Genomic DNA, 25,147 nt, shown 5'->3' on the forward strand with positions numbered 1-25,147 from the left:
GGTGATATTGGTGATGTTCAGCTGGTGACGCTGTAAGCTTGGATAATATTCATTCAACGTTTAGAAAATGATATTTAAGTCCAATCAACATGCGTGACGGTCTGAATAAAAACCAACGACCTAACTCATTCCGACCTGGGGGGGGGAGGGGGGGTTACTCTATTTATACACACATAAGATTGAAATTACATAGCATTTGTTGTATTTTTTTTTTTTTAAAGAAGATGGTGGATCCAGCCGCAACACACCCCAATAAATAAGGACTCATCTAGAATTTGAAGGCTATGTTCACTTTTTTGCAATCAAGGGGGTAGACATGACAACCACAGACACTTCCCATACACAACTTGTGAGCACATAAATACGCTACAGTACATCTACAGAAGGGGGAGATTATTCCAGGTAGGGGAGGGGGGGTGGCTTGATTCATGAGAAGAAGATGAACTGGAGGTAATAAGACCAGTGGAGAAAGACAAGGTTCAGGATGGGTGCAGGGCTGTAGGGTGGGATCACAGAAAGGAATGAATGGGACTAGAAGCAGGAGCTCCCTTAGTGGGCCTCAGTGCCGGGCAGCAGACTCCCTGGGGTAGAACTCAGCAAGGGTGCTCTGAGGAATCCTCTTCAGCATCTCCTTGGGGAAGATTCGCAGCAGCTGCCAGCCGATGTCCAGGGTCTCATACACTGTCCTGTTGTCGTAGGGGCCTGAGGGAGACAAGAGGGGCCACATGCTGAATCACATGAGGTCTCCTGGTACTGGTACTACTACGCGACATGGACATTTCCTGCCTCTGTCGTATAGTGCTTGCTCTTGGTGGGAAGATGAGATAACTGTTGTGATTTAGCGCTATATAAATACAAGTGAATTACATATAAGGGCTTTGACAAAATATGTAATTCTGTGCTGTTTGCCCGAGCTGAAGACACAGAGCAACATCCGCATCCCATTGGAGTTCTATTTGTTTCCACCTCATGGGTACACGTCCAACGTTACCTCGTCTTGTAGCTCTGGTTTGGTCTCCACCACCCCCAGAGATAAATAGACTCTTTAGCTGCTAAAAGTTTCACTCCCTTCACCAACTGCTCACTAACTTTGTCTGTAGGCCACACACACACTCACGCACGCACGCACGCACACACGCCAGCAGATTCCAGGTAAAACACAGAGGTCTCTGTCCAGAAGAGTGCAGTCCTAGGAACAGCTAAGATACTGCGCAGAACCCTCTAACTCCCAGGCCTCTGGTAGAGGACCCGAGCTTGAGGAGGACACATACCACCCCACAAGGGGTGAGAGGGGAATTTTTTTTTTAATGTATATGTATCATAATGATGGAGTCTAATCTACAAAGACTATATTAATATAATATCATGCATTTTCTTCTTTTCATGCTGAAAGGGATTCTGGAACTTCAATTTCCTTGAGGGAGTCATCCCAAAAGGATTAATAAAGATAAGTCTAGTAAATCTCTGCATACCTGCAACAAAGTCTCTCCTGACTGAAATGCTATAATAGTACAAAGGGGGGGGGGGGAATCTCGAGGCACTGGGCTTTGTTTAGTCAGAAAAGAGAGGCCAGGTATGCTTCAGCAACAAAGAAGGAACCTACAAACAAACATACATAACAAACGCATAATTAAAAAAGCAGGTGCCACTTCAACCTCCATTTTCCACAGCAACACACTGTAAAAGATATATAACACTCAATAACCAGAAGCACTGTTCCTACTGTTGGTCAGCTTCCTCGTTAGTTCAGAGCACCACTTTACATGTATTCTGACCTGATCCCTATGAGATTAATAAAAGGTTATTTTAAAAGGTGCACTTTGAGTTCCTGCATGGTTTCAGCGCAATTTGATTTTTTTGAACGACCCCTACATTCAGGTGGTTGGTGTGTGTGTTGATCTCTTCCAGGATTCAGCGTAGGGTCCGTATCTCCACACACGTACGGCGATTTACCACATAAGCTTTAATTGGCCTTTATGGAGCAGACAGAGGTAGGACACAGCTACTGCCAGTGCTCCACCCCCCACACTTATTTGCTTTCTAAATGTGACAGCCTCCAGGACGTATCATTACATCACAAGAACCCTCTTGCACTGACCCCATTCTATAGAATACAATACACTACATACAGTAAATGTTCTGTACATGATTTCATCCATTCTTTCTATTCAGTCCGAGTCTCAAACTCGAGTGCCCATCTCTGCCTCCTGCTCCCGCACTGCATTAAATAAAACAGCACAACTTTTCCATGAAGTTCTGAGTTGCACCCTCACTGTTGTTTCAATTCTAAAAATTGTTGTTGATTTGTTTTACTTCAAATCGACTAATGGGAAGTGAGTAAAGGCTGCCTTTGTGAAGCGAGAGATGAAAGTTATCAGCTGTGGTTAGGCCAGCTAACGCCTGCACCCCCACCATTATGAATGATGTAGACATGCTACCTCTCTAAATAGAACATGAAAACACGGTTGAAAATGTGTGAATGGCTCCTTCAGCATCTTCTTACCCTGAGCAATGAAGTTCTTCTCAAACTTCTGGAGGAACTCCAGGTAGAGCAGATCATCCGAGGTGAGGGCCTCTTCTCCCACCACAGCCTTCATGGCCTGGACGTCCTTACCAATAGCATAACAGGCATACTGGAGACAAGCAGAGACATTAGTTTAACCAAATGGAAGCAGTCTTTGTCGCTCCTTGGATTTTCTCGTTAAAAAAACAAAAAGCAAGAAAGAACAAAATGCTGTTCACATGCTTTGCACCTGCACTACGAGGGAGGATTCAATGCAAAACTTACAGGAGAGGAGATGGACATTGTAACATCTCCTCTCCTATAAGTTTTGCATTGAATCTCAAACTCAAATATTTCAAGCATCATTCATGTAACTTTTGCAAATGAACGCTTTTTTTGGGGGGGGGAAATAGCCTGGTCCCAAATAGCTTACTGTTAGCAAACAATGCGTATAAATTAGACGTGTATTCTAGAAAAATCAGACTGTTTTTAAGCTTTCAACGGGCTTGCTCCTCAATATATCTGCTAACTCCCTACTCTGGCCCCAGACCACTCAGGTCATCCTCACAACAGCCCGTCCCCCACTCTAGCCCAGAATAACCGTGGCCATGCTTACCCTGTGTCTGCTCCAAGCTTTGGAACAGCCTACCGTCACATATTATAACATGTTCTACAATTAAAAACCTCAAATCTAGTATAACAACACTTTTTTTCCGTCTTGCTTTTGGTGACGTCTGAAGCTGCCTGGCTTCTGTCAAGCCACTCCCCTGTCTATTCCCTACACTGCCGTTCAAGCCTCTGCTTCAACTGTTTGGTAGTTTTTACAGTTTTTGACTGCTAAACGACAGTGGGCACAACTGAACAACTACATGGGCAAAACTCCAACCTTAACTACAATCTGCTCTACCAACAGTCCCCTGAACTCACCATAAACTCTAGTTAGAGTCTGGTCTACATGACCTGCTGCTGTGTAGACTGGAGTTAGAGTCTAGTCTACATGACCTGCTGCTGTGTAGACTGGAGTTAGAGTCTAGTCTACATGACCTGCTGTTGTGTAGACTGGAGTTAGAGTCTGGTCTACATGACCTGCTGCTGTGTAGACTGGAGTTAGAGTCTAGTCTACATGACCTGCTGCTGTGTAGACTGGAGTTAGAGTCTGGTCTACATGACCTGCTGCTGTGTAGACTGGAGTTAGAGTCTGGTCTACATGAACTGCTGCTGTGTAGACTGGAGTTAGAGTCTGGTCTACATGAACTGCTGCTTTACAAAGGATTGTTGTCAAACATCTGTATGTCGTCACTTTCCACTCCATTGATTCTCCTTGTAAGAGGTTTAGTTATTAAAAGAAAACATCATGTCCAATCTCCAGGCTGCATTATTTAGACACAGTATGTAAGATCAGTTACCAGCTGGTTTGAAACGTCCGCATGGTCCTTCCTGGTCATCCCCTCACCGATGGCTGACTTCATCAGACGGGACAGTGAAGGCAACACATTGATGGGTGGGTAGATCTGAAAGACAAGTATGAGATCGTCTGATGACATGTGGTTTTAATGCAAAATGGGAACTCCGCTGAGAAAAAAACATTTCATTGCAACACAAGAGGCGACTAAACAAACAACACAATGACAGACACCGCTTTCTTCTCAGTCCAATTCTAGGTCCATTTAGAGATATATTCACTTTGTCATGAATATGTGAACTGATATGACAGGGTGTGGATCAGTGGTAGAGCGGTTGCCAATCAGAAGGTTGGTGGTTCGATCCCTGGCCCCTGGAGTCCACTGTCGAAGTGTCCTTGGGCAAGACACTGAACCCCGAGTTGCCCCCATGCTGCACCATCGGAGTGTGAATGTGTGTGAGTGTGAATCTGATAAGCAGGGGGCAGCTTGTCCAGCGACCTCGGCCACAGTGTATGAAAGCGTTTGAATGGTGAATAGTTCCTGTTCTTCGTAGAAGAGCGTTGAGTTGTCGGTAAGACTAGAAAAGACTTATTTACATATCTACATTCTTATGATATGCCCACCCACGGTATTCCATTTCACTTCTTTTCAATCTCCGTTGATATTTCCAAAGAGGAACAGCATTGATAAGAGTTACTTAGCTAACAGCCTTTATGATTTACTGAATGGAACATATTGACCAACGTTACTTTCTGCAGTCAAGTAACCCTCAACATATCCCTGCCACGAGAAAGGGCCCAGAATTTAATGAAAGAACCTCTGTCCAACTGATAAGCATGGGGGGGGGGGTCAATCATGCTTTGGGGGTGTATTGCAGCCAGTGGCACAGGGAACATTTCACAAGTATAAGGAATAACAGATTGAATAATATTTCAGCAAACTTGGGACAAAAACTTGATGTTAAAGAGGATGCTTCTACACATGGATAATGATCCTAAACATTCTCTTGGCTTCTTTATGCACATTAATACACATTTTTACCTTGGGTGCCCAAACGTCCAAAACCCACTGTGTGTATATATATGAAGTCTCTGCTAACAGTCACAAACAGTTGACTTTACTGTTGATTTACTGTGACAGCTGTCTTATATGAATGTGTCCACGCATGTCCAACGAATGTCAGTAGACCTGCGTCATATGCATGTTAGCTGTATGAAAGGCATGTAATACTTTTTGAAGATGGCTAAGAATTGAATTGTCAAGCGTCTTGATGGTCTTGCACCTGGTAATGCCCGAGTTTGAATGCACACCTGATTAAAATACCAAACCCCCATTTGAACAGTAATCACTCCACATGTCCAAATGAAAATGCACACATATATGTCCGAGCTAACACTGGAACCACGTGACCCTTGAATGAGTACCAGCTCTAGATCTCAAGCTGGATGAATGTCGTTTTGAAGAAACGGCGTTAAAAAAGGACTGATGAGTACCTGTCTGTTGTGCAGCTGTCTGTCAACGTAGACCTGACCCTCTGTGATGTATCCAGTCAGATCAGGAATTGGATGGGTGATGTCTGTTGGATGCAAAAAAATGTATTTTATCACAACATATCCCACAAATAATTGTGTATTTGCACTTTAGTACAATTATTGTGAACTCCACATAGTTTAGTTTACTTTCACATAGAACATCTACTATTGAGACACTTTTGTAATCACTTACTGATTTGCAGGCATTAACATAATGCCACACATAGGACAGAAATAGAAGAAGACTTTTTTTGTCAGCTTGTCATTTTAAAGACCTTTACTCTGAATCAAGAGCCCTTGGGAAAACCAGCAGTGTTCAGTAAAAGCTGACACAATCACCTACCCCTGATGCTGTGATGGGGGACTCCAGTTCAACTAGAAATGAGTAGGCTCTTCATATGTGTTGCTATGGTACAGTAACTGCATGCATCAGAAATGTCTCATCAGTCCATTTGAGTTGCGTACTGCACTAATTCCAACAATGACTTTCCAAGAGATTTAGGTGAGAGCATTGAGATAAAACTGAAAGTACAATCTGCACGACCATACTGATATCCAACAGATGCACAAGCAGTGGGGATGAGACGCCGATCGGGTCTTACAGGTCTCATAATGCATCCGTGAACAGAAGTGGATGGCTGGCAGAGACAAAGCTCCTGGAGCAGAGAGCTAGAAAGAAAAGGGTCTTTTGACTGGCAGGTTGAGTTTCAAAGCACTTCTAGATGGTTCCAGCCTCAAGTTATCTGCATGTACTCTGATGTGAACCGAGTTAGGGTTGCACGATATTGACAAAATGTGATTTTGCGGTATTGACCATAACTATTAGGATATCCATATTCATATTCAGACAAAAGGTATGGGAAAACCCATCAAAATAGATGAATAGAATATTAAAAAACAACAGGTCTGTGTACAACACAAGGGTTTCTTCAAACTGACCCTAAAACCTGATTAAATAAATGATATTTTCAGGATATTACTATGAACTCATTGTACAGTGTCTTGTTTTGATCAGTTTTTGAGGTGAGAAAAGAGGTTTGTTGTATTGCTCTTATGCGCAGTATGAACATATGGCACATTCTGCATAGTGCATTAGCTTGAGCAGCATCAGTTGGCTCAAAGCCAAAGTTCTTCCTTGCTGGCGAGGAGTTATTATTTTTGCTATAAACGTTTCCTCTTGAATCTCCATAACTTCGTGGTCTCCATGAGCCACACTCATGTTCTTACTTTTACTTAGAGTATTACTTTAAATTGATCACAACAGAGAGAATCCAGCGCATCTCTACACTAAATAAACGATATCTCAGATTCTTTTCTGGAAATTATTGATATTGCACAACGTGATCTTGCAAAAACGGTATTAAGTCGATATATTGTGGACCCCCTAACTGAGTTATCACCGGAGTACTTTGAGTCTCAAATACCACTTAAGCATCAAAAACAGGAAAAGGGTTCCTTTTAAAGTACATTTAGCAGATTAACAGAGGATGTGTGATACATTTGCATTTAATCGCAGGACACTAGGACACTCATGCCATGAACTGACTGACAGCCCTACAGTGAATGCAAGAAAAAACATGTTCATTGATATCTAGGTCCCCCTACAAGACAGTTGAAAGAAAGCATTTGTTGTACTGCGGCTGCTCTCACCGTCGTTGGGCATGGTGAGAATGGGGATCTGGGTGATGGAGCCGTTTCTGCCCTCCACTCGGCCGGCACGCTCGTAGATGGTGGCCAGATCGGTGTACATGTAGCCAGGGAAGCCTCGACGGCCGGGCACTTCCTCTCGGGCCGCAGACACCTGCAGGGGAGGAGAGGGGGGGGGGGGGGGGGGGGGGGGGGGGGGGGGCGACACCAGAGCTGTAAAAACCACAAGCTAAAGGGAACAAGGTTAACAAGCATTTACTATGCATTTAAGTTTAAGAACATTTTAAAGCTGCATAAGTAAACGTTCAGCTACTTGGGATCAGCAGAACAAGCTTAAAGTGAAAAATGAGATTACCATGTCCATTTTCATGTTTTTATACTTACGCAGGTCAGAGTGATATATAAATACTGTTAAAGTATCACAACGCTCAATCCACAGAGAAACCACCCAGCCTCTATTCAGAAATGGTCTTCTTTAAACAAGCTGACTTCAGTCCAGTTGTGATGTCACAACTATACTATACATACTGTATGCAGGTAGAAAGTGGCGCTACAGTGCCGTTACAGTCCTTCCCTCCCCCCTGAGTGAGTGAGTGCAGATGCAAAAGTCTGGAAAACCCGACCAATCAGAGCAGACTGGTTTCTTTGTTGGTTTTTATTCAGGGTGGTGCAGGAAGCAGCATAGAACACACTACAGATGTAAAAATATTTTTGGGTTCATTATAAAACTGTGGCTGGAGCAGACCCCTTCCCACCCCTTCAAATATGTCTGATCTGACTGCACAAATCATGTAGGTAATACAATTTGGTTTTAAGAGCAGTTCTCAATGGGAACTTTACTTCAACTTCAACCTTTAACATGTTTATCTTAAAGTGCAGCTTTATTGTCTTGATGTTTCCTTTGGGGTTCATTACAAACCATAGATATGATTATTGTATCTTAAGGAAGATGTATTCTTACAGGTTTTTTTCTCTTCCACTTAACCAAAGAAGAAAAATTCAACTAAAACCATTTACTGTTGGAGAGTCAAGTATCTTTCATAAGAGGCGAATAGCTGGTTGGAAATGCTGCCATTCTGTTCTCTGGCCCTCTAAAGAAATGACCAAAAGCAGAGCAATGTTTCCAAAGTTATGTGAATTAAGAGCACGGTGGAAAGAAAATGCATCCCATTCATGCTTGTGGGCAGACTAAACATCTCTGAACTGTTTATTCAATGCTAAACGCAACCTTCACACATGTGAATGGGAACAGAGGTTGCATGTTAATGTCCCCCTGGCTCTTTGTAGCTGCTGAAAGACCCATTGAGCTGCGTGAGTCCTACCTGACTATTGCTGCAGCGCTCACGTGCCAAGGTTAGGGACAACAAATACAAGACGGCAAAACACATATACACATGCACCATTTAAAAACCTTACTGCATATTGAGACAGCAAACTGTACAACACAAAATGATTAATCCATAGCCACAAAAGAGCGAGACGAGGGGGCCTGACTCCCCGCCACAAGGTGAGGGGAGGACAGGGAGGGGGGGCACTATCCTCCCTTTCAGCCAGGAGCACATTACTTAAGTGAGTGTAGCACCTTTGTGTTAATGCCGCAAAGAACTGGTAACTCAGAGAGAGTCAGTGGGAACTATACCTCCTGAATGATGGAGCTAGATTTCTTTCTTTATTACATGAGAGAAAATAATGGATCTAGGAGAAAAAATTGTTTGACAGAAAAAGTTACACTTATCGCAAAAAAAGCCTTTTGAGAAAAGAAATATTTGAAAGTTGTCATACCAATAGCAAAAAATAATATTTGAAACTAAAAAACATTGAAATATAATTTTATAATTTTTTAAAATTATTTCGGGGGGGAAAAATCTCTCTCAAAATACTTTTTTTCAACACTCAAATATGTATTTTTGCTATCAGTGTGTGAAAACATTTCTCCCCCCCAAAACATGTCTCTCAAAAACGTGTTTCTTTTTCTCTGAGAAACGATTAAAGGATAGTCTGGCATTTTAGAAATATTTTCTTACTTTCAATTCCACTCAGCGAAAAGCCCAATCATCCCTACTGAAGAACTCCAACAGGAGGGAAAAGCTGGGGCGGTTTCAACATTTGGTGTCTCAGGATTTTTCACTCGCTGTGAAAATAATGTCAAGGGTGGGGCCACGTCCCTATTGGCCGGTGGGGTGAGCACCGTCTTGTCTTGGGAGTCTATCTGAATCATTACACCATTGTCAGTGTTGACACTTGCCTTAGTTGAGCACGGAGACTCCAATGTTTGGGTAAGATGAAGACATGAAAACACACGCACGCATGCATTTTACTAGCTTGCCCCTCATGCTGAGAATACATTAACAGACAGAAGCATATGGTTAGCCGTATTTACGTACTGGGGCGAATCGCTTCCTTCTTTTGAAGCACCCAGCAGGGCCCACATTAACTACCCTTTATCCAGAAGTGAATTTTTTTTTTTTTACTCCTTGGTGCAGATGGGAACATGTTTTGAGTGTAACCAGTGTGTGTGTGTGTGTGTGTGTGTGTGTGTGTGTGTGTGTGTGTGTGTGTGTGTGTGTGTGTGTGTGTGTGTGTGTGTGTGTGTAAGGACGATGAGTTGGATTGGTACCTCTCTCAGAGCCTCAGCGTAGGAGCTCATGTCAGTCAAGATGACCAGGACGTGCTTCTCACACTGGTAGGCCAGGTACTCGGCTGAAGTCAGCGCCAGGCGAGGGGTGATGATACGCTCGATGCTGATTGGTTACAAAAAAAGTTATATTGTATACATAACACGTTGAGGTCTGAATTTAACTCTAAAACACATTTTACATGACTACTGGAAGCCAATGAACATAAGATTAGGTGTGTAGAATAGGGTGTTAGTCATTAGAACAAAGCAGGGAATCAGAGAAATGAAAGGTTTCATCACTAGAAATGCAGCCGTAGAAAGTACCTCACTTTCACCAACGTTATCCACATTCATATTTAGACACAACAAATGATAAATCCAGCTACAAAAAACCCTGAAAGTTAGAAGGTATGACAGAAGTGCAAAGAGTTGTTGCTATGGAGATGATGTGCATGAGGTTGCATTGGTGTAAACTGGCAGCTTTCAGAATGTTACAGATTGGTACGTTGCAGCTACCTGCTGGTTTACACTCATCTCTTCCACAATCTCTGATCTGAACTTGGGCTTTACACTGCTGTGAGGATTCAACTCTGAGACTGGCAGTTGAATCAGGCTCTTTCCATCGACGTAACGAATATTCAAAGATTTGGGGTCACCTCTAGTCCAGTACTGCCAGACCTTCCTCAACATTATTCAGAATCCATCAACTACCGTTGTCATTGGTGAGGATCATTTCAGAGTGAATCTTACGTGGGGTCGTTGGCCAGGTTGAGGAAAAGACAGACGTTGTCCATGGAGCCATTCTCCTCAAAATCAGACTTGAAGAAGCGGGCGGTTTCCATGTTGACCTGACAGACAAATTAAACAAGTTAATTAGACGAGGTGAAAGATCCTAAACTGTTTTTACAGAAGGTTAATAATAAGAAGCTTTTCAGACATAAAATAAGTAACACTAGGCGTCATGCATCTGTCACAGCAAAGTTACATAAACTGCTGCCCAGCAGGTACGCCGGAGAGTTGAAGGCAAAGATAGGGACAGGTGCATGCTGGAGTTCTGAAAACAATGGGATGATAGTTGAATGGGATGCAAGTTGAATGGGATGATAGTTATTGTAGTTTGGCATGTTGATTTGACCGGCTGATCATCCCAGTTAGCAGTTGAAGCTGCAGTGGAGGTACTTTTACCCAATTGCTGCTGTTTGAGCCAAAATCTTACTACTTCTTGGAAGTCATAACTGAGCCACATCTTTGGAAAAAAAACCTTGTGTTATACAACACAAATGTTAATGCCTTCAGGACAGCGCTATCTGCCGCCTCCCAAAAACACTAAACGCTCCAAATCATTCCCTCGGCCATTAAGCTGCAGAACGTCAAGTAGGTGTCTTGAATGAAATGTATTTTGCACAAACCATTGGTTTTGGGTTTAAAATTGGTGGATTGTAATTTGTTATGTGCAATACACTCAGCACTTCATCCATTTTATCATTTTATTTCCTGTCTCTGTCATTGCTGACTGGCAGTATAAATGTGTATGTTTCTGTGGACTGCAGAAAACTGAATTGCTCGTCTGGGATAAATAACACTAACTGTATTCGTATCTGTAACATATGAAATCTTTTGTCATAAGGAAATATGTGTCCGTTAAAGAAATACTGGTATGATCTATACAAACAAGACAGGAGCATTGTGGACAGTGGTGAGTTGGAATTGTGTTCTCAGGTCTTTCACATGCTTACCTATTTATTTTGTTGCTAAAATCTTTAAGTACAGATGCATGCGCTTTTCTACATCTGTCTTAAAACGCTCATATTATGTTTATTTTCACTTTCATATGAAAACAGATCTCACAGCTAAAGTGAAAGTAGATATCAGGGTTTAGCAGTCTGAGTTAAAGAAAGCCAGTGGGTGTCTTCTCTTTTAAGGTAAGTTTATTATGTTGTGGCTAGTCCCCTTTAATTAAGGCCAGCTGACAGTAGGCACCCTAAAATACAATGGTCAACATATTGAAATGAGTTACATTACACCTATAATGTAAGCAGGCCTTAGCAAAAGGATTATATCATACAAAGAAGTGGCACATAAAAAAACAGGCACAGACAATGGCAATGGCATTAAAGCAGTCCATGCAATCAAGACAATACGAAGAAGACAAGAGAAAGGAGAAGAGTCTCAGAGGCCACATAGCACACATAACGGAGGCAGGCAGCAGAGATGGAGCGACAGCAACAATGACTGTCACATCGAACTCACATCACATCTGACAGATTAATGTGTGCAGTAATAGTTATCGGACAGTTCAAACACCCCTTTTGCCATGTCTCTGCTGTACAGATGCTCAGCAAGGAAAGGGGGCAATTCTGTCCTAAATAGGCAGGAACTTTCAAATGTCCCCAGTTGATTAGACTAACTGAGACTGCTGAAGGCTCACATTAGCTTCAACTGCACTTTGGAATGCATTTTCCAAGAAAAAGAGGGACAGTTTTGTCTCCTCCATTACAATCATTCTAGCAATGTATCTTCTTTTCTTGATCTTTTCTTCTTAAAGTCAATTCCAAATGAAATGTCCTCACCAGCTGTATGCAGTAGGTTTAGTGCTTTGCTGGATATTCAGAATTTCAGCCTTGCAGTTAGCATTTTACCTTGACTGCTGTTATGACTTTTATGTCAAATTGTTTTTAGTGTATAAGAGGACTCTTTTTGATGCACTACTCAATAAATGGCCATGACTAAAACTAAACCCAAAGTGTGGTAGTTAGTCTCGTCATTCTCAGAGTTTTGGTCAAAATAAAATTTGACAAAAAAACACATTGATTTTTCGCATTCAGGATTAAGACCAAAACAAATTCTAATCAGGAGTCATTCCATGGGAGATCTGAGCTCAGTAAAAGTCTTCTACTCAGGATAAATAAAAGTTTAACTGCCATTAAACATATGCATTGCTGTCACTGTGTGCAGTACGTCCTTCAATTTGCCCTTTCAAAAAATGCATATCCATGTGTTGACCTGTATAAATCCCTATTAACAACCCTCCTGCCAGCACAATAAGATGGGAACTGGTGGAGAAGTGGAGGAAGGAAGGATTAGTGTTTAGCAAGTGAAGCAAAAGCATGTGCGTTTGCTAGAGGTCAACCTGTCACAACCGGGGGAATTAGAGCACCCAGGAGGAGAAAACCTGATACTGCGGGGCTAACAGCGTTAGAGGGCCTGTTGAATTAGTAACCTGTCTACATGGCCGGGGGATATGCTCAGAGGGGCAGAAGTAACGAGAGGGACTTAAAGGTGAAATCACCTGGTGAATACAAGACAGAAAGCAGGGCGGGAGAGAAGGGAGAAGGTAGAGGGTGTCACGTCAGGGTTAAAAGGGGGATTAGAGTCACAGATTGGGAAAGGGGAGGTAGGGGGTCTGCTTACCCCCATGGCTGCAAAGACAATGGCAAAGTTCTCAGAACTGTAGTCCATCACATCCTTGGACTTCTGCACCAAGCCGGCCTGGCGACAGATCTGGGCTGCAATCTGGGAGCAAGAAAACAGAGGAGCATTCAGACACTCAGGAGGTCTTACTGTCAACACAAGTTATGTTTCCATCCTCTTGTCAATCAAATGATCTGAATTACACTGAAAACAATCATGCAGATAAAGCTGGTGAAAGTGTGTTAAGCCAATGAAGACCTTTGTGCAATGACGCCACACGCTGTTTTGTGATCACATTTTTATATTGATTTATATTACATTTCAGACGTTTAAGGTGTTTTCATTCATTTTTGCAGTGGATTGCACAACATTCAACAAACATTTTCAGGCTAACATTTAACACACACCACTAGAGCCAGTCCCACTATGAGCTTTCCTTAGGACGTGCCATTTCTGAGTCTACAGCTTTTGAGGCGGATGAGGGGGGGCAAGGTGGAGGCTCAGGGTGTTGCCTTGACCAACTGCCACAGTGCTCGTTTAAAAGCCATGATGTCTCTCTTTCATGGGTGGGCCAAATTCTCTTGGCAGACAGAGCAAAGAAAGGGGAGGTAACCTCGCCCCCTATGACCTCATAAGGAGCAAGATTCCATTCCAGATCGGCCCATCTGAGCTTTCATTATCTCAAAGGCAGAGCAGGATACCCAGGGCTCGGTTTACACCTATCACCATTTCAGGCCACTGGGGGGCCATAGGCGGGCTGGGGGAACGCATATTAATGTTAAAAAACCATGCCATGGGACCTTTAATGGAATGTGTTAACAATAGGGCTGGGATCCAAAGTCAGTGTTTTTTAGGCCCCGAGCCTCTAAAGTACTGAGTATCTAAAAATGGCTTGTCGTTTACTAAAAAAGGAGTAAATCTCATCAGTGTCAGAGAGCCAATCAGCATGCAGCATGCTTCTACTAGATCCAATACTGTCTGTGATTGGCTGTCTAACGTTACACGTCGTAGAGACACAAGAAAAACTCTACGCTACACAGAGACGGCTCACGTTGTCGGAGCTGGACATTTTTTGTGCGATAATGTGTAATGTTGTAATTTCTTTTTGTTTCATTAATTGGTATCAAAAAAAGTATCAATTAAGGATAGTACCAATTTAGGATATCGGCTTATGCTTGAAGTATTCCATTTAAAGACTTCACAAAGACAACTCATCAAGTCTTTAATTCTACATTTGTTAAACAAACCATAACCAACTTGTGTACTGAAACTAATTAATCCAGTAGAGGGAAGAGTCTGTGTGAAACGTCATGAGGAATGAAAGAGGAATTTCACGCTGATCACATAATGTCATGGCCACAGCGTTGATCTGGCCTGGCCTCTCCATGCACCCCCGGGTTTAGGCACCTGGCCCATACACAACACCAACGCATGATTGACCTCTGTGACATGTGATTCTTCAAACAATGAGCCAAATGTTCACACCATCCCGATGGCACAACAAGCCGGTCCTCATTAGGCGGACAACACACACCCTGGTTCTTTGGCCCGTTCCACAGCGTCACTTTGGACCATTCATTTTCCAACTGCGGATGAGATTGGGGTTGACGGCTGTATTTATGCTCATAACACAATAAATTCTTAAAGAAACTGATTCTATGACATATTTGCTCTGTACAATCTGGTTTGGTTGTAAATCTTAATCTGACTTCACACGGTGTGACTTCATTCTTTACTCCACTACACAGTAAATATTTTGTTACTGCTATATTAATGTTCTGAATGTCAAGTACATCCTCTTTTAACTTAAATGTGGAGAGTCCTAGTCAGAAATATGCAACACTCTGATTACATCTATATAATAAATTTATATTATTCTTACTGTTTATACTAACACAGAAACCTAGTATTAGTTTTCATTTTCACATTTGTACTTGTATTTTGGAAACTGATAGTGGCAGATAACAAATGAAGCTTTAACATGGTGTTCCCTGTGTAAAGTTGATATGGCAGTCATAACTTCAAAATAGGCTTTTAGTGGATATCATTGGATATCTCCCGAAAAACAAAGAAATATAATGTTGTTACTGACCGAATTGCACACCATTGTCAGTCAGTAATGCATTCATTTTTGTCCCTGAGCATTGATGTGTACACGACTGTCAGAATGGGGGGGGGGAAAGAATACAGAGGCCAGCATTGGTTTCTAAATCCTTTTTTTTTTTTTTTTTTTTTTTTAATCATCATCAGCTGAAGAGGATCAAGATCAGCCGATGGCCTATCCCATGAGAAACCTCAGTTGTGCTGGAGTGCTTCAGTAGATTGAATCAATCGATATTGTTTCATGGAACACAATGACGGGGGTTTGTGGACGATCTCCAAAGCTGTCCCACTTAAACTGGTGTATTGTGACAAAAACCTCCATTAGCCTGGAAATAATACATCACTCTCCTTCTTTAAGTATGACTAATCCTGTTGGCACTGGAGCTAAAATCAGAGCCCAGAGAAGGCTAAACAAGCACAGTGAGTTTGGTTTAAGTTTGCTTTCTTTAATGACGAAGTACCAACCCCATTAACCAAAATGGGGATTTCCTGCTATTGGATTCTTTTCTGTGTTTTTAATGCCGCTGTTATTTAAATGTTGGCATGTCATTTAGAAACTCTAACCATTGCACTTACCAATTCACTTCTGTCAAATGTTTTACTTTACCTGAACTGCATCTATACAACATGAGATATTCTAGTCTATAACACACTTTACTAAGATTTACTTGGGGCAACCGAGTCACGCTTCTATTGTGAGGCGTCAAAATCTCTGGAAAGGAAGCACAAGCCAATTTGTTGTCATGTGACCCTGAGTAAAACAGCCAACACACAGGAAGGACCTGAGTCACCAATGTTAAGCACTGATCCCAAAGTTTTTATCATTCATTGGGACTACATATATCCATGTATACAGGAATAGCTATGTGTCTGAGTTTATTTCCAGTTTTTCATTTGCTTAAGAAATGATTATCAAGTAAAACATAGAGGGATTACATTTTATGACATTCAGGCAAACAAATGCTTTGAGAGATTTAAGTTATTTTTCATTACTATTTTTTATTTACAAACTACTGCAGTTTTTGCTGTATCATGTCTTGTAACTATATATAACAGACCAACAAACTCCTGTATTGTACCGTAGGCTACGTCTCTGTAACCTATATTAACACGTAGCTTACTACAAGCGGTCTACTTTGAGGGCCGGGGCCGGTTTTGGCCCCTTATATTAGGGTGGGCTAGTAGAAGATCGTTTGCAACTTGGGCGGTTGGTCGAATCGCAGTGACATGGCCCTAACATCACACAGGGGATGGAAAGGAACACACAGGTCACAACTGAAAAAATTAAACCATAAAGTGGAAAAAACTTCCCATAAAAACGTACTTGCAATTCATTATTAATTTAGCAAATAACGTTTCCATCAGCGTATATGGCATAAGCTGAATAACAATCAAGATAAACTCCGATGAGACGTATTTCCTTTGAGTCGATATTCATCAAATCCCATCAAATTTTCCAGTTTCCAGAAGGCATTTGTCATGCAGTATCACTTAATTTGGATAAAAACGTGTGAATGGAAACATAGCTACAGTAACTAACGCAAAAAAAAACTATTTAGATCTTAGAAGCTTTCATTCAAAAACTTAATTGTGCTATCTCCCAAAAAATATAAAACGTGGAGTGCTGTTGGGTTAATTCAGAAAATATTCCCAGGATGCTGGTAATCAGGCATCACAGGAACTGTTCCTCCAGTGGAGAAAATGAGACTGGTTTGGGTGTCTCACCTCGTTGTGTGGCAGCCCAGCAGCAGAGAAAATGGGGATCTTCTGTCCTCTGGCGATGCTGTTCATGCCATCAATGGCTGAGATGCCGGTCTGGATCATCTCCTCGGGGTAGATACGGCACTGAGGGTTGATAGGCTGACCTGGACAACACACAAACTTGGCTGTTGTTTGGGGTTTTCCAAAAACAAAGCTTGTAAAACATTGACTGTGAGTAAACAGTGCTTAAACCGATACTTAAAAAAAAAAAGAAAAAAAAAAAGAAGATATTACAGTCGGTGACATTAAAGTGTTCATATTCTGCTCATTTTCAGGTTCATAAATTGTATTTAGAGGTTGTACCAGAATAGGGTTATGTGGTTTAATTTTCAAAAAAACTAACAAAGAAATTTGTTGTACTGCAACATTGCTGCAACTCCTCTTTTCACCCTGTGTGTTGAGCTCTCTATTTTAGCTATAGAGTGAGACATCCCACTTCTGTTCCATCTTTGTTGGGAGTCGCACATAATCAGAAACAGAGTATGACCTAGGTAAGGACTACTAGCCAGTCAGAAGCAGAGTATGAGGGCCCTGACAGTACCTAGGTAAGGACTACTAGCCAGTCAGAAGCAGAGTATGAGGGCCCTGACAGTACCTAGGTAAGGACTACTAGTCAGTCAGACATATGTAGCCTCCTTATTAAAGACATCCATTTGACTCAGAAACTATCCTAGAAAACGGAAGATAACAGGTGAGAGCTGTACCCATGATGTCCAGGTAGTCCTCAGCCAGAACCGTGGGCCCGCGGTCGATGGGTTTCCCAGAGCCGTTGAACACACGCCCTGAAAGAAGAACATTTTCTCCTTCAGCCAAGTTGATTAAGGACTTCATTTGATAAAAATAACAACAATTTGGTTTATCTGGAAGGTGAATTCAAAGATAATTACAAAGAAACAGATCAAATGAAATGCATTAGATGACGCTCCCAAGCACATCTGATCTATTCTGTTTTGTGTCAGACTCTAAACAGATGAGAGAGGCTCTTATGGCTCTTGCAGAGTCTACAAGTACAAGTAATTAGAAATTCATGGACGTGATTAACGATACTTCAAAAACAAAAGCAGGCTCACTTTCTTCTGCTATTGAAATACATGCGACCTTGCTGTACTGAGATAATCACACTGATTGAAGGTTTGATTCAGTGCAGTTTTGTATTTTACCATGTAGATTGAAACCACAAGAAGAATAAGCATATTAAAAGGAAAAACTAACACTTTTAAACAGAACTCGACATGCATTATTTTCATATTTGTGTCACAGAGATAGAAGGTTGAAAGGGCTACTCTGCAGCTGGAAACAACTGTGGACTAATTAGGAGGTTTATTTGCTTCATTTTGTTAAGTGTTCTTGCTAAATGTGGATGAAATATGCAATGTGAAAATCGGGTTGCTCATACCGAGCATGTCCTCTGACACTGGGGTCCGCAGGATATCACCAGTGAACTCACAGGCCGTCTTCTTGGCATCGATGCCCGATGTTCCCTCAAATACCTGGACAAACACACACGTGACCAGCCCCTCATCAAGATTACCAGACAGTGTTGCATGGTAAACAGATGCTAAACAAGTAAAACAACACCCTGCCATTAAAGAGGGTACTTACTAGGTACCTACTCTACCAGGTGAGCTACCCATACAGGCAAGTACAAGTACTTTAATAATGACAGTGTTGTAATAAGAGCCGCATATCCAATGATTTAGTTAGTTACAAATTACAGAACTTTTGCCCTCCTTTTTCAGAGCCCAGAAGTTATGTATTGTCGTCGGGGTGTAAAGACTATTCCAAGCAATACATTAAAAAAAGGGATATTGGAAAAAGTCAACAACCCTCCCTTTAAAACATTTCTGGAGAGAACTTCAAAACTGGGCACAGATTGCTGTTTTAGTTTTTTAAAAGGCTCAGTAGTTTTCTAAAACAGCTGGGCACTACAGAATTTGTTGTGGACTTTTTCAGCTGTGGATTAATTTGGTGCTGTCCAGATTATTCCTAGGAGCAGGGCTCTCCAACAGCAGGCCCTGCAGGAGTCAGTCCGTTCAGCCATTTTGGATGGATTTTCTCACCTGGACAACTGCCTTGCTTCCAATCACCTCCAGGACCTGGCCGCTCCTCTTGGTGCCGTCCGGCAGGGTCAGGTGGACGATCTCAGCGTATCTGGGGAACTAGTTTAAAGAGATCCAACAGTTTCACTACAGCTGCCTGAAAACTTATTAATGCAAGAGCAGATAAAAAGCAAATATTGCAAAATGTATAGTGGCCATTCATTTTGCTTAGGACGTATTCTTTTGTTGAGTGGGAGTGTAGCCAATTCCGACCTCATTAATACATTCTCAAAATGAGGTTTCACCATAGGCAAACAGCACCGTAGTAGTAGTGATAGGAGTATTAGTAGGGCTCGGACAATATGCGTTTTGATTCTTTCACAAGCATATTGCAAATTTAATTTATTGCAATTCTAGAAGTATTAGGATTAAATAATATCATGGAGTACTGAGATTTTCCTTTCCTTCTTTAACACAAAGGCAAAGTTGAATAAAACACTTCTAGAGACATATCATGAGACATTTCTAAGTGAAATATCAGTCTGTCAGAACATAACATGGAGTAGCTGCTTTTGGTAATTAAACAGATATGATGCAGCCGCCGTCAGAGTAAATAATAATCAAATATTTGGGAAAATAACGATTTTAAAATTCATCACAAAACAAATCACCATACCTACGATTTGCAATTGATCCCCCCCCCCCACCCCGAAGTAGTAGTATTAGTAATAATAATTTGAGAACTCATTCATGGACATAAAGAGTGATAAAAACAGAACTCCTTAGCAGCTTTACCTTGACATTATCCAGGATCACCAGGGGGCCGTTTACACCCGACACAGTAGAGTAGGCTGAAAGAGAGAACAACAGAGTTCATTTATTTCTGTACTCTAACAGGCCACAAGGCAGGAGAATAATGCAGGAAATACTGACTATATTCCCATTTCTTGGTGCCGCTGAAAGCCACCAGTCCACATGAGATTAAGTAGACATCCTTTCTAACCAACCCACACTTTTATTAATCACGAGCTGACCTTTCACGCTGCGATTTAAATAGCTTTCATGCACTTCCAGGCCCAAATGTCAAAGGCAGGCAAATGTCAGGAAAAAATGCATGAAATTCACTTGTTCACAATTACACGTGGTTAGTTCTGAGCCTCACAATAATCCAACACTAATTGAAGGGTCATCATTGATGAAGGTTAGTGGAAATAGCCTGTGGCCTTCTCCGACATTAAACCACAATAACTGTAGTGAAAGAACGCAATGAAAACTATGCATCAAGGTGTCACAAAAACACATTACACACTGACAATTCCCTCTACTCTAGCTGTGGTGTATTTTATTGATCATGAATAATATGAAACAGCAATTTGCTTCTCCATTTGTGCTTTATGCTTTAGTGCGTAACTGTTTTGATATTAATGAACGTACGTTACATTCCAGCCGTCGCCAAATGAGTTGCTACAAAGCTGATTAAGATGATCAGATCCACACAACTCTCTCTGGATGTCTCAGTATGGCCATGTTCAGAGGACTGTGGCATCCAGCGCCTTCAGACGATGATGACCTCTTCTGAAGAGTCCATCATTTTTTTAATCCCACATTTGAAAGAATTTAGGCTACTTCCAAAAGGTTCTACATGCTTTAATTTGAATACAGGCCAATACAAACCTATGCATATGCTTGTTTGCAGCCCAATATATCTAAAACGTCTTTGTTTTATGGCCGGCTGCAACCCTAAAATGACCTAAAATGCAATTGCAATTCATTATTCATTCGTCAAAATAAATAATGAATGTTTCCAATGTTTTCAGAAAGACTTTATTTGATATTATTTAATTTGCATAACAAAGTGCAAACAGAAACACGACGAGTGTCTCTTTTTCCAGAGTTATGGACGCAACCAGTCGATACTGCTGAAGTAGGTGTGTGTGTGTCGGGGCCTTGCTCTCTGTCAACATGCAGAGAGGACCAGTAAGCTAGCGCTCCCAGGTACCAGAGTCTGGCATCGTTGGATTGAACTTGAATCGTTCCTTAGTAGTACCAACGTAATCCGGTCGGTACCCTAAACAAGAACAGCGTTCACACAAACCTAAACATGCATGTCATTATAGTCAACCTGTGGTAGAATGTCTCAGGAGCTAATCATAAATCACTCTTTTAAATCACAGAGCCAAACTAAAGACAGCTGTACTGGATTATTGGAGTGCTAAGTGGCTCTAACCATCCCAAGATTCTTAGTAGAGACAAACGGAGGGGCAGAGGGTCAGGACCTACTGGAACATGTTCCTTTTTCTGATAGAAGCATTAACATTCACTCTGCTGACATGAAAGACAATTTACGTTGCTTTGCAAGAAATCCATTGACGCCCTCCCATCACGGTCCCTGTGCACATCTGCAGACCGCCATTGTTTCCACTGTTTTTTTTTATCATGGTCTGGTGTTCCTTCTTTTTGTGCCGACCGTCAATCTCAGGGCCAATATCAAAGGCACGAGGAAATTAGAGCAGACTGCTATGACCATAAAGCACTAAAGCTTAGCGGGGTGCATCCACTATGCCACTAATTAGGCAGAGGCCAACTAAATAACCTGTCAATGCAATACAGTATTACAGCCATTTCCCACACACACCTGCATTTCACCTTCTTTTAGCAATACAGAAAGTGTGTTTGTCTGTGTGTCTGTGTGTGTGTGTGTGGGGGGGGGGGGGGGGGGGGGGAGTGGGAGATGGTGGTGGAGGTTGGGGGCAGAGACTGTTGAGAGAGAGAAAGAGAAAAGATGGCTCAAGTGTGATGATAAAAACCAAGGGCACCACACATAAAAAAAAAAAAAAACATTTTCCTCTCCAAAATAAATTGAGTTTTACTTTAATCAGCCTTTCTCTATCTCCGTTCCTGCCTCAGGGCCCAGATTCTGATCAATGACTCAAGTTCTCATACATATTAATCTGTTTTGCTCTACATTAATTATCATTTTATTATTATGGTGCTATGTTAAAACAGATTCAATCAAACGATCTGTTCAATTTCTGTATAACAGACTTTTGCCATGGATAAAGTTCTGACAACAGACTCGGGCAACTATTTCTTAAAACAATAAAATATTTTTTAAATCAATACTTGAGTCTTAAATCCACCAAAACAATTAATTATAATAGATAATATAACTATACACAGTGAAACAATATACATTAACATTAATACATTAATATGACATTACTGCAAACTCTCCTTCTTAGTAAATACCATTTTTTTAAACTAATTTAGGACATCTTTAAAAAATATATTATTTGAAAATATAGAACGAAAAATTAAACTCAAATATTGACAATTTGCTGTAATTTTTGGGCTGTGTGTGAAATTTGGCCAACTGCCTTTGGAACTGAGGACATTTTAAATGCAGCGTACAGTCCATCATCATTTGATATGTTCTAATAGTTTTGTTTTTAAGGTCGATTCCTTTTAGCAAATCTTTCAGCCATTCGGTTGCGGGTCTGAAGTGAGTCTACTATTTGAATGGGTAGTTCCAGAGGGATTAAAGGCCTAACCCTGGTCCTACATAGTAGCCTATCATTATATGAAGGGAAAAAGGTTTTCATGGTACCCTCTTACGTATAACTGTGATGATAAAAAGTGGTTTGCTCTCTGATTTCACAAGATAATGATTGCTCAATGGGCTATACAGCCGTGAGGTGTGAAGTAGCAACATTTTCCATTAGGTTTGGAAAACTTTCTCCACCCCTCTTTTGCTACTTCAGCTCAAGTGCAGCAGTCCCCTGGCTTGGCATGCAACAGCAGTGTGGGTCACCCTGCAGCCTGTTCAGCTGCCAGAGCCCTTTGTGTACAAAGATGTTAATTGGTCCTAATCCGCCACTAGAAGCTGTTTTGGTAGCCTGACCTCGCACCCTAAAGGACACCTTGGTGTGAAATACTAAAGAGCCCATTCAAGTGCCAGAGAAAGGAGGCACAGAGCATTCCAACACAATTCAATTTCCCAGCTGAAAGAGGGGGGGGAACTCGAGGGGAGGCAGGGGGGGTCAGAGCTGGGATGGAGATGGGGGCGCATCATCGTTCTGACAATAAATGAGCGCTACAAAGCAGTGGCTACTGTGATGTGCAGCCTCACAATCACGTCTTAGCCTCTACTTCAAGGGATTCCCACAGCCCCACTGGACATGGGAATGCTAATTGCCCCAAACCTACAACCAGCCCTCACCCCCCACCACCCCCCCACACACACACACACACACAGCCAAAAACATGCAACAGCGAGTCAATCAAGCAGCATGATTAAATTACTTATAATCCTTAGACTCAATGTACAGACTTTGTTTGCATAATGTCAAGGCCACTTTCCCATTGACAGTTAATGGTTTAAAGATATAATATGTACTACATCCACATTAAAGTGTCTGAAAAATGACTGTAGCTATATTATATTTTTTGCTGAGTTGTGTACTTATATTATCACAACTGTTTCCAACAACGTTCAAACCCAGAGAAATCTGTCATTTTAAACAATGACACAATGACCCAGGTTCAATTCCACTCAGATACATCGACCAATGTGTCCCTGAGCAAGACACCTAACCCATACAGCAATTAAAGGTCGCTTTGGATAAAGCGTCAGCTAAAGGACATGTAAAGTAACTTCTGTCACAACACTTCCCTGGAAATCCGGAGTTCTCGCAAGAGCACCATTTAAATTTCCTCGGCGAGTTACTCTGGCAACGAGTAATGCTGCTCATTAACTATGCCCTTGTAGCCGAGCTGCACCAATCACGTTGGTGTATCTGATAAAGGCGGGCCAAAAAAAAGTCCAGGAGCATCCAGCTAAGACCCAGGAATAGGTGGAGGGATTATATCTCCAACCTGGCCTGGGAACGCTTATATATTGCATTATTGTAGGGTTGACATTGGTGCTTTCACAAAATTATTTTTACAATTCGATTTTTGATGAATAATCATCAGTAACGTGGATTTAATGACTCTGTGGGTAAACACAAATAACAGAACAGCTAGAAACGTCTGTTAAGATCACAACATGACATTTTACGCTTATTTAGTTTGTAAAACCAGGAAAGACAACACGTGTCATATTACGATACCACAATATCTAAAATCTAAGACAATACTTAGTCTCATCTCAATATAATATTGATATTTGCCTAGCCCTAGTCAACTGATTCCTTTTCAGAGGGACATTTTTCAAAATGCCCTTACTTCTCTAAATGACCAGGAAATGAATGACGAGTGGTCAGCATAACTAAATGTTCATGTGGATGGATTTCGGTTCATGCGACAGGCAGACATGGTGTCAAACCCTTAGCCTACATTTCAATGTTCTTTGATGAAAAGAATGGCAAACGCCCACAGGAGAGTCTTTTTTCTACTGACAAGCTAGCTGCTTAAGCCTAATTAAAATGTGGATTATAGAACTGTTACAAAAATAACATTGATTTTATAGAAATTACTTTCATGCTGACAGATGAGACATTTGTTTATCGTGACTACATTATTACCATTAATTAAATCTTAACAAAGAAGTATAGTGCCTTGCTCTATGTCTTTTCATAGCACTAAATGACAGAATGCACTACTAAAACAAAGACCAGACATTTCGTGGGCTAATAGCTTTTGTCGCATTTGACATGAGAGAGACAAAGGCCTCTTCAAAGAAAAGACTTGGTCTGATGAGAAATCTCTTTATTTGTTTATTTCCAGCTCTGTCTCAGAGTGGCTTTTCAATAGCTGCCTCTCTTAGAGCTCTGTCAAGTTAATAAGGTAGTGAAAAGCCATCTCTACGTTGTGATCTTATAGACGGTTTGATGCCTGGCAACTGGCTATACTAAAGAAAGTGTCTGATTTCATACAATACTCTCTTAGGTTACAGTTCGCTTTGAACTAATTATTATGGCTTATAATTCTGAGGCCATTTGTCACCTGTAGCCGTCAGGTATTTATTTTCTGGTATTCTTGGAAATTAGCATTATTAGCACCTTCTGCCTGTCTCATCAGACTGGGGTGCTTCTTGAGAGAGCCGCGCTGGGATGTTTTTCAGTTGACATGTCTACCTCGTCTTCAGGACCCGGGACAGCGCCACACCTAGCCCCCCCCCCCACATTACA

At 41.5% G+C, this 25,147-nt stretch overlaps 1 protein-coding gene across 1 annotated transcript in view; it reads right to left on the reverse strand.

Moving 5' to 3' along the window:
- Positions 1-217: 217 nt before the first annotated feature.
- atp6v1ba (ATPase, H+ transporting, lysosomal, V1 subunit B, member a) overlaps positions 218-25,147 on the reverse strand; it is a 28,283-nt gene continuing 3,353 nt past the window's right edge. The window contains exons 2-14 of the mRNA XM_034898570.1: positions 19,812-19,867; positions 19,038-19,136; positions 18,374-18,467; positions 17,682-17,759; positions 16,942-17,081; positions 13,114-13,215; positions 10,453-10,550; positions 9,703-9,826; positions 7,089-7,239; positions 5,400-5,482; positions 3,910-4,014; positions 2,504-2,633; positions 218-702 (exon numbers count right to left, since the gene is read on the reverse strand). Coding sequence (XP_034754461.1) covers positions 560-702; positions 2,504-2,633; positions 3,910-4,014; positions 5,400-5,482; positions 7,089-7,239; positions 9,703-9,826; positions 10,453-10,550; positions 13,114-13,215; positions 16,942-17,081; positions 17,682-17,759; positions 18,374-18,467; positions 19,038-19,136; positions 19,812-19,867 — 1,403 coding nt within the window. The 3' untranslated portion in view covers positions 218-559. The remainder of the gene's footprint in view (positions 703-2,503; positions 2,634-3,909; positions 4,015-5,399; positions 5,483-7,088; positions 7,240-9,702; positions 9,827-10,452; positions 10,551-13,113; positions 13,216-16,941; positions 17,082-17,681; positions 17,760-18,373; positions 18,468-19,037; positions 19,137-19,811; positions 19,868-25,147) is intronic.

The sequence above is a fragment of the Etheostoma cragini genome, chromosome 17 (genome assembly GCF_013103735.1).
Source record: "Etheostoma cragini isolate CJK2018 chromosome 17, CSU_Ecrag_1.0, whole genome shotgun sequence".
Classification (NCBI taxonomy): domain Eukaryota; kingdom Metazoa; phylum Chordata; class Actinopteri; order Perciformes; family Percidae; genus Etheostoma; species Etheostoma cragini.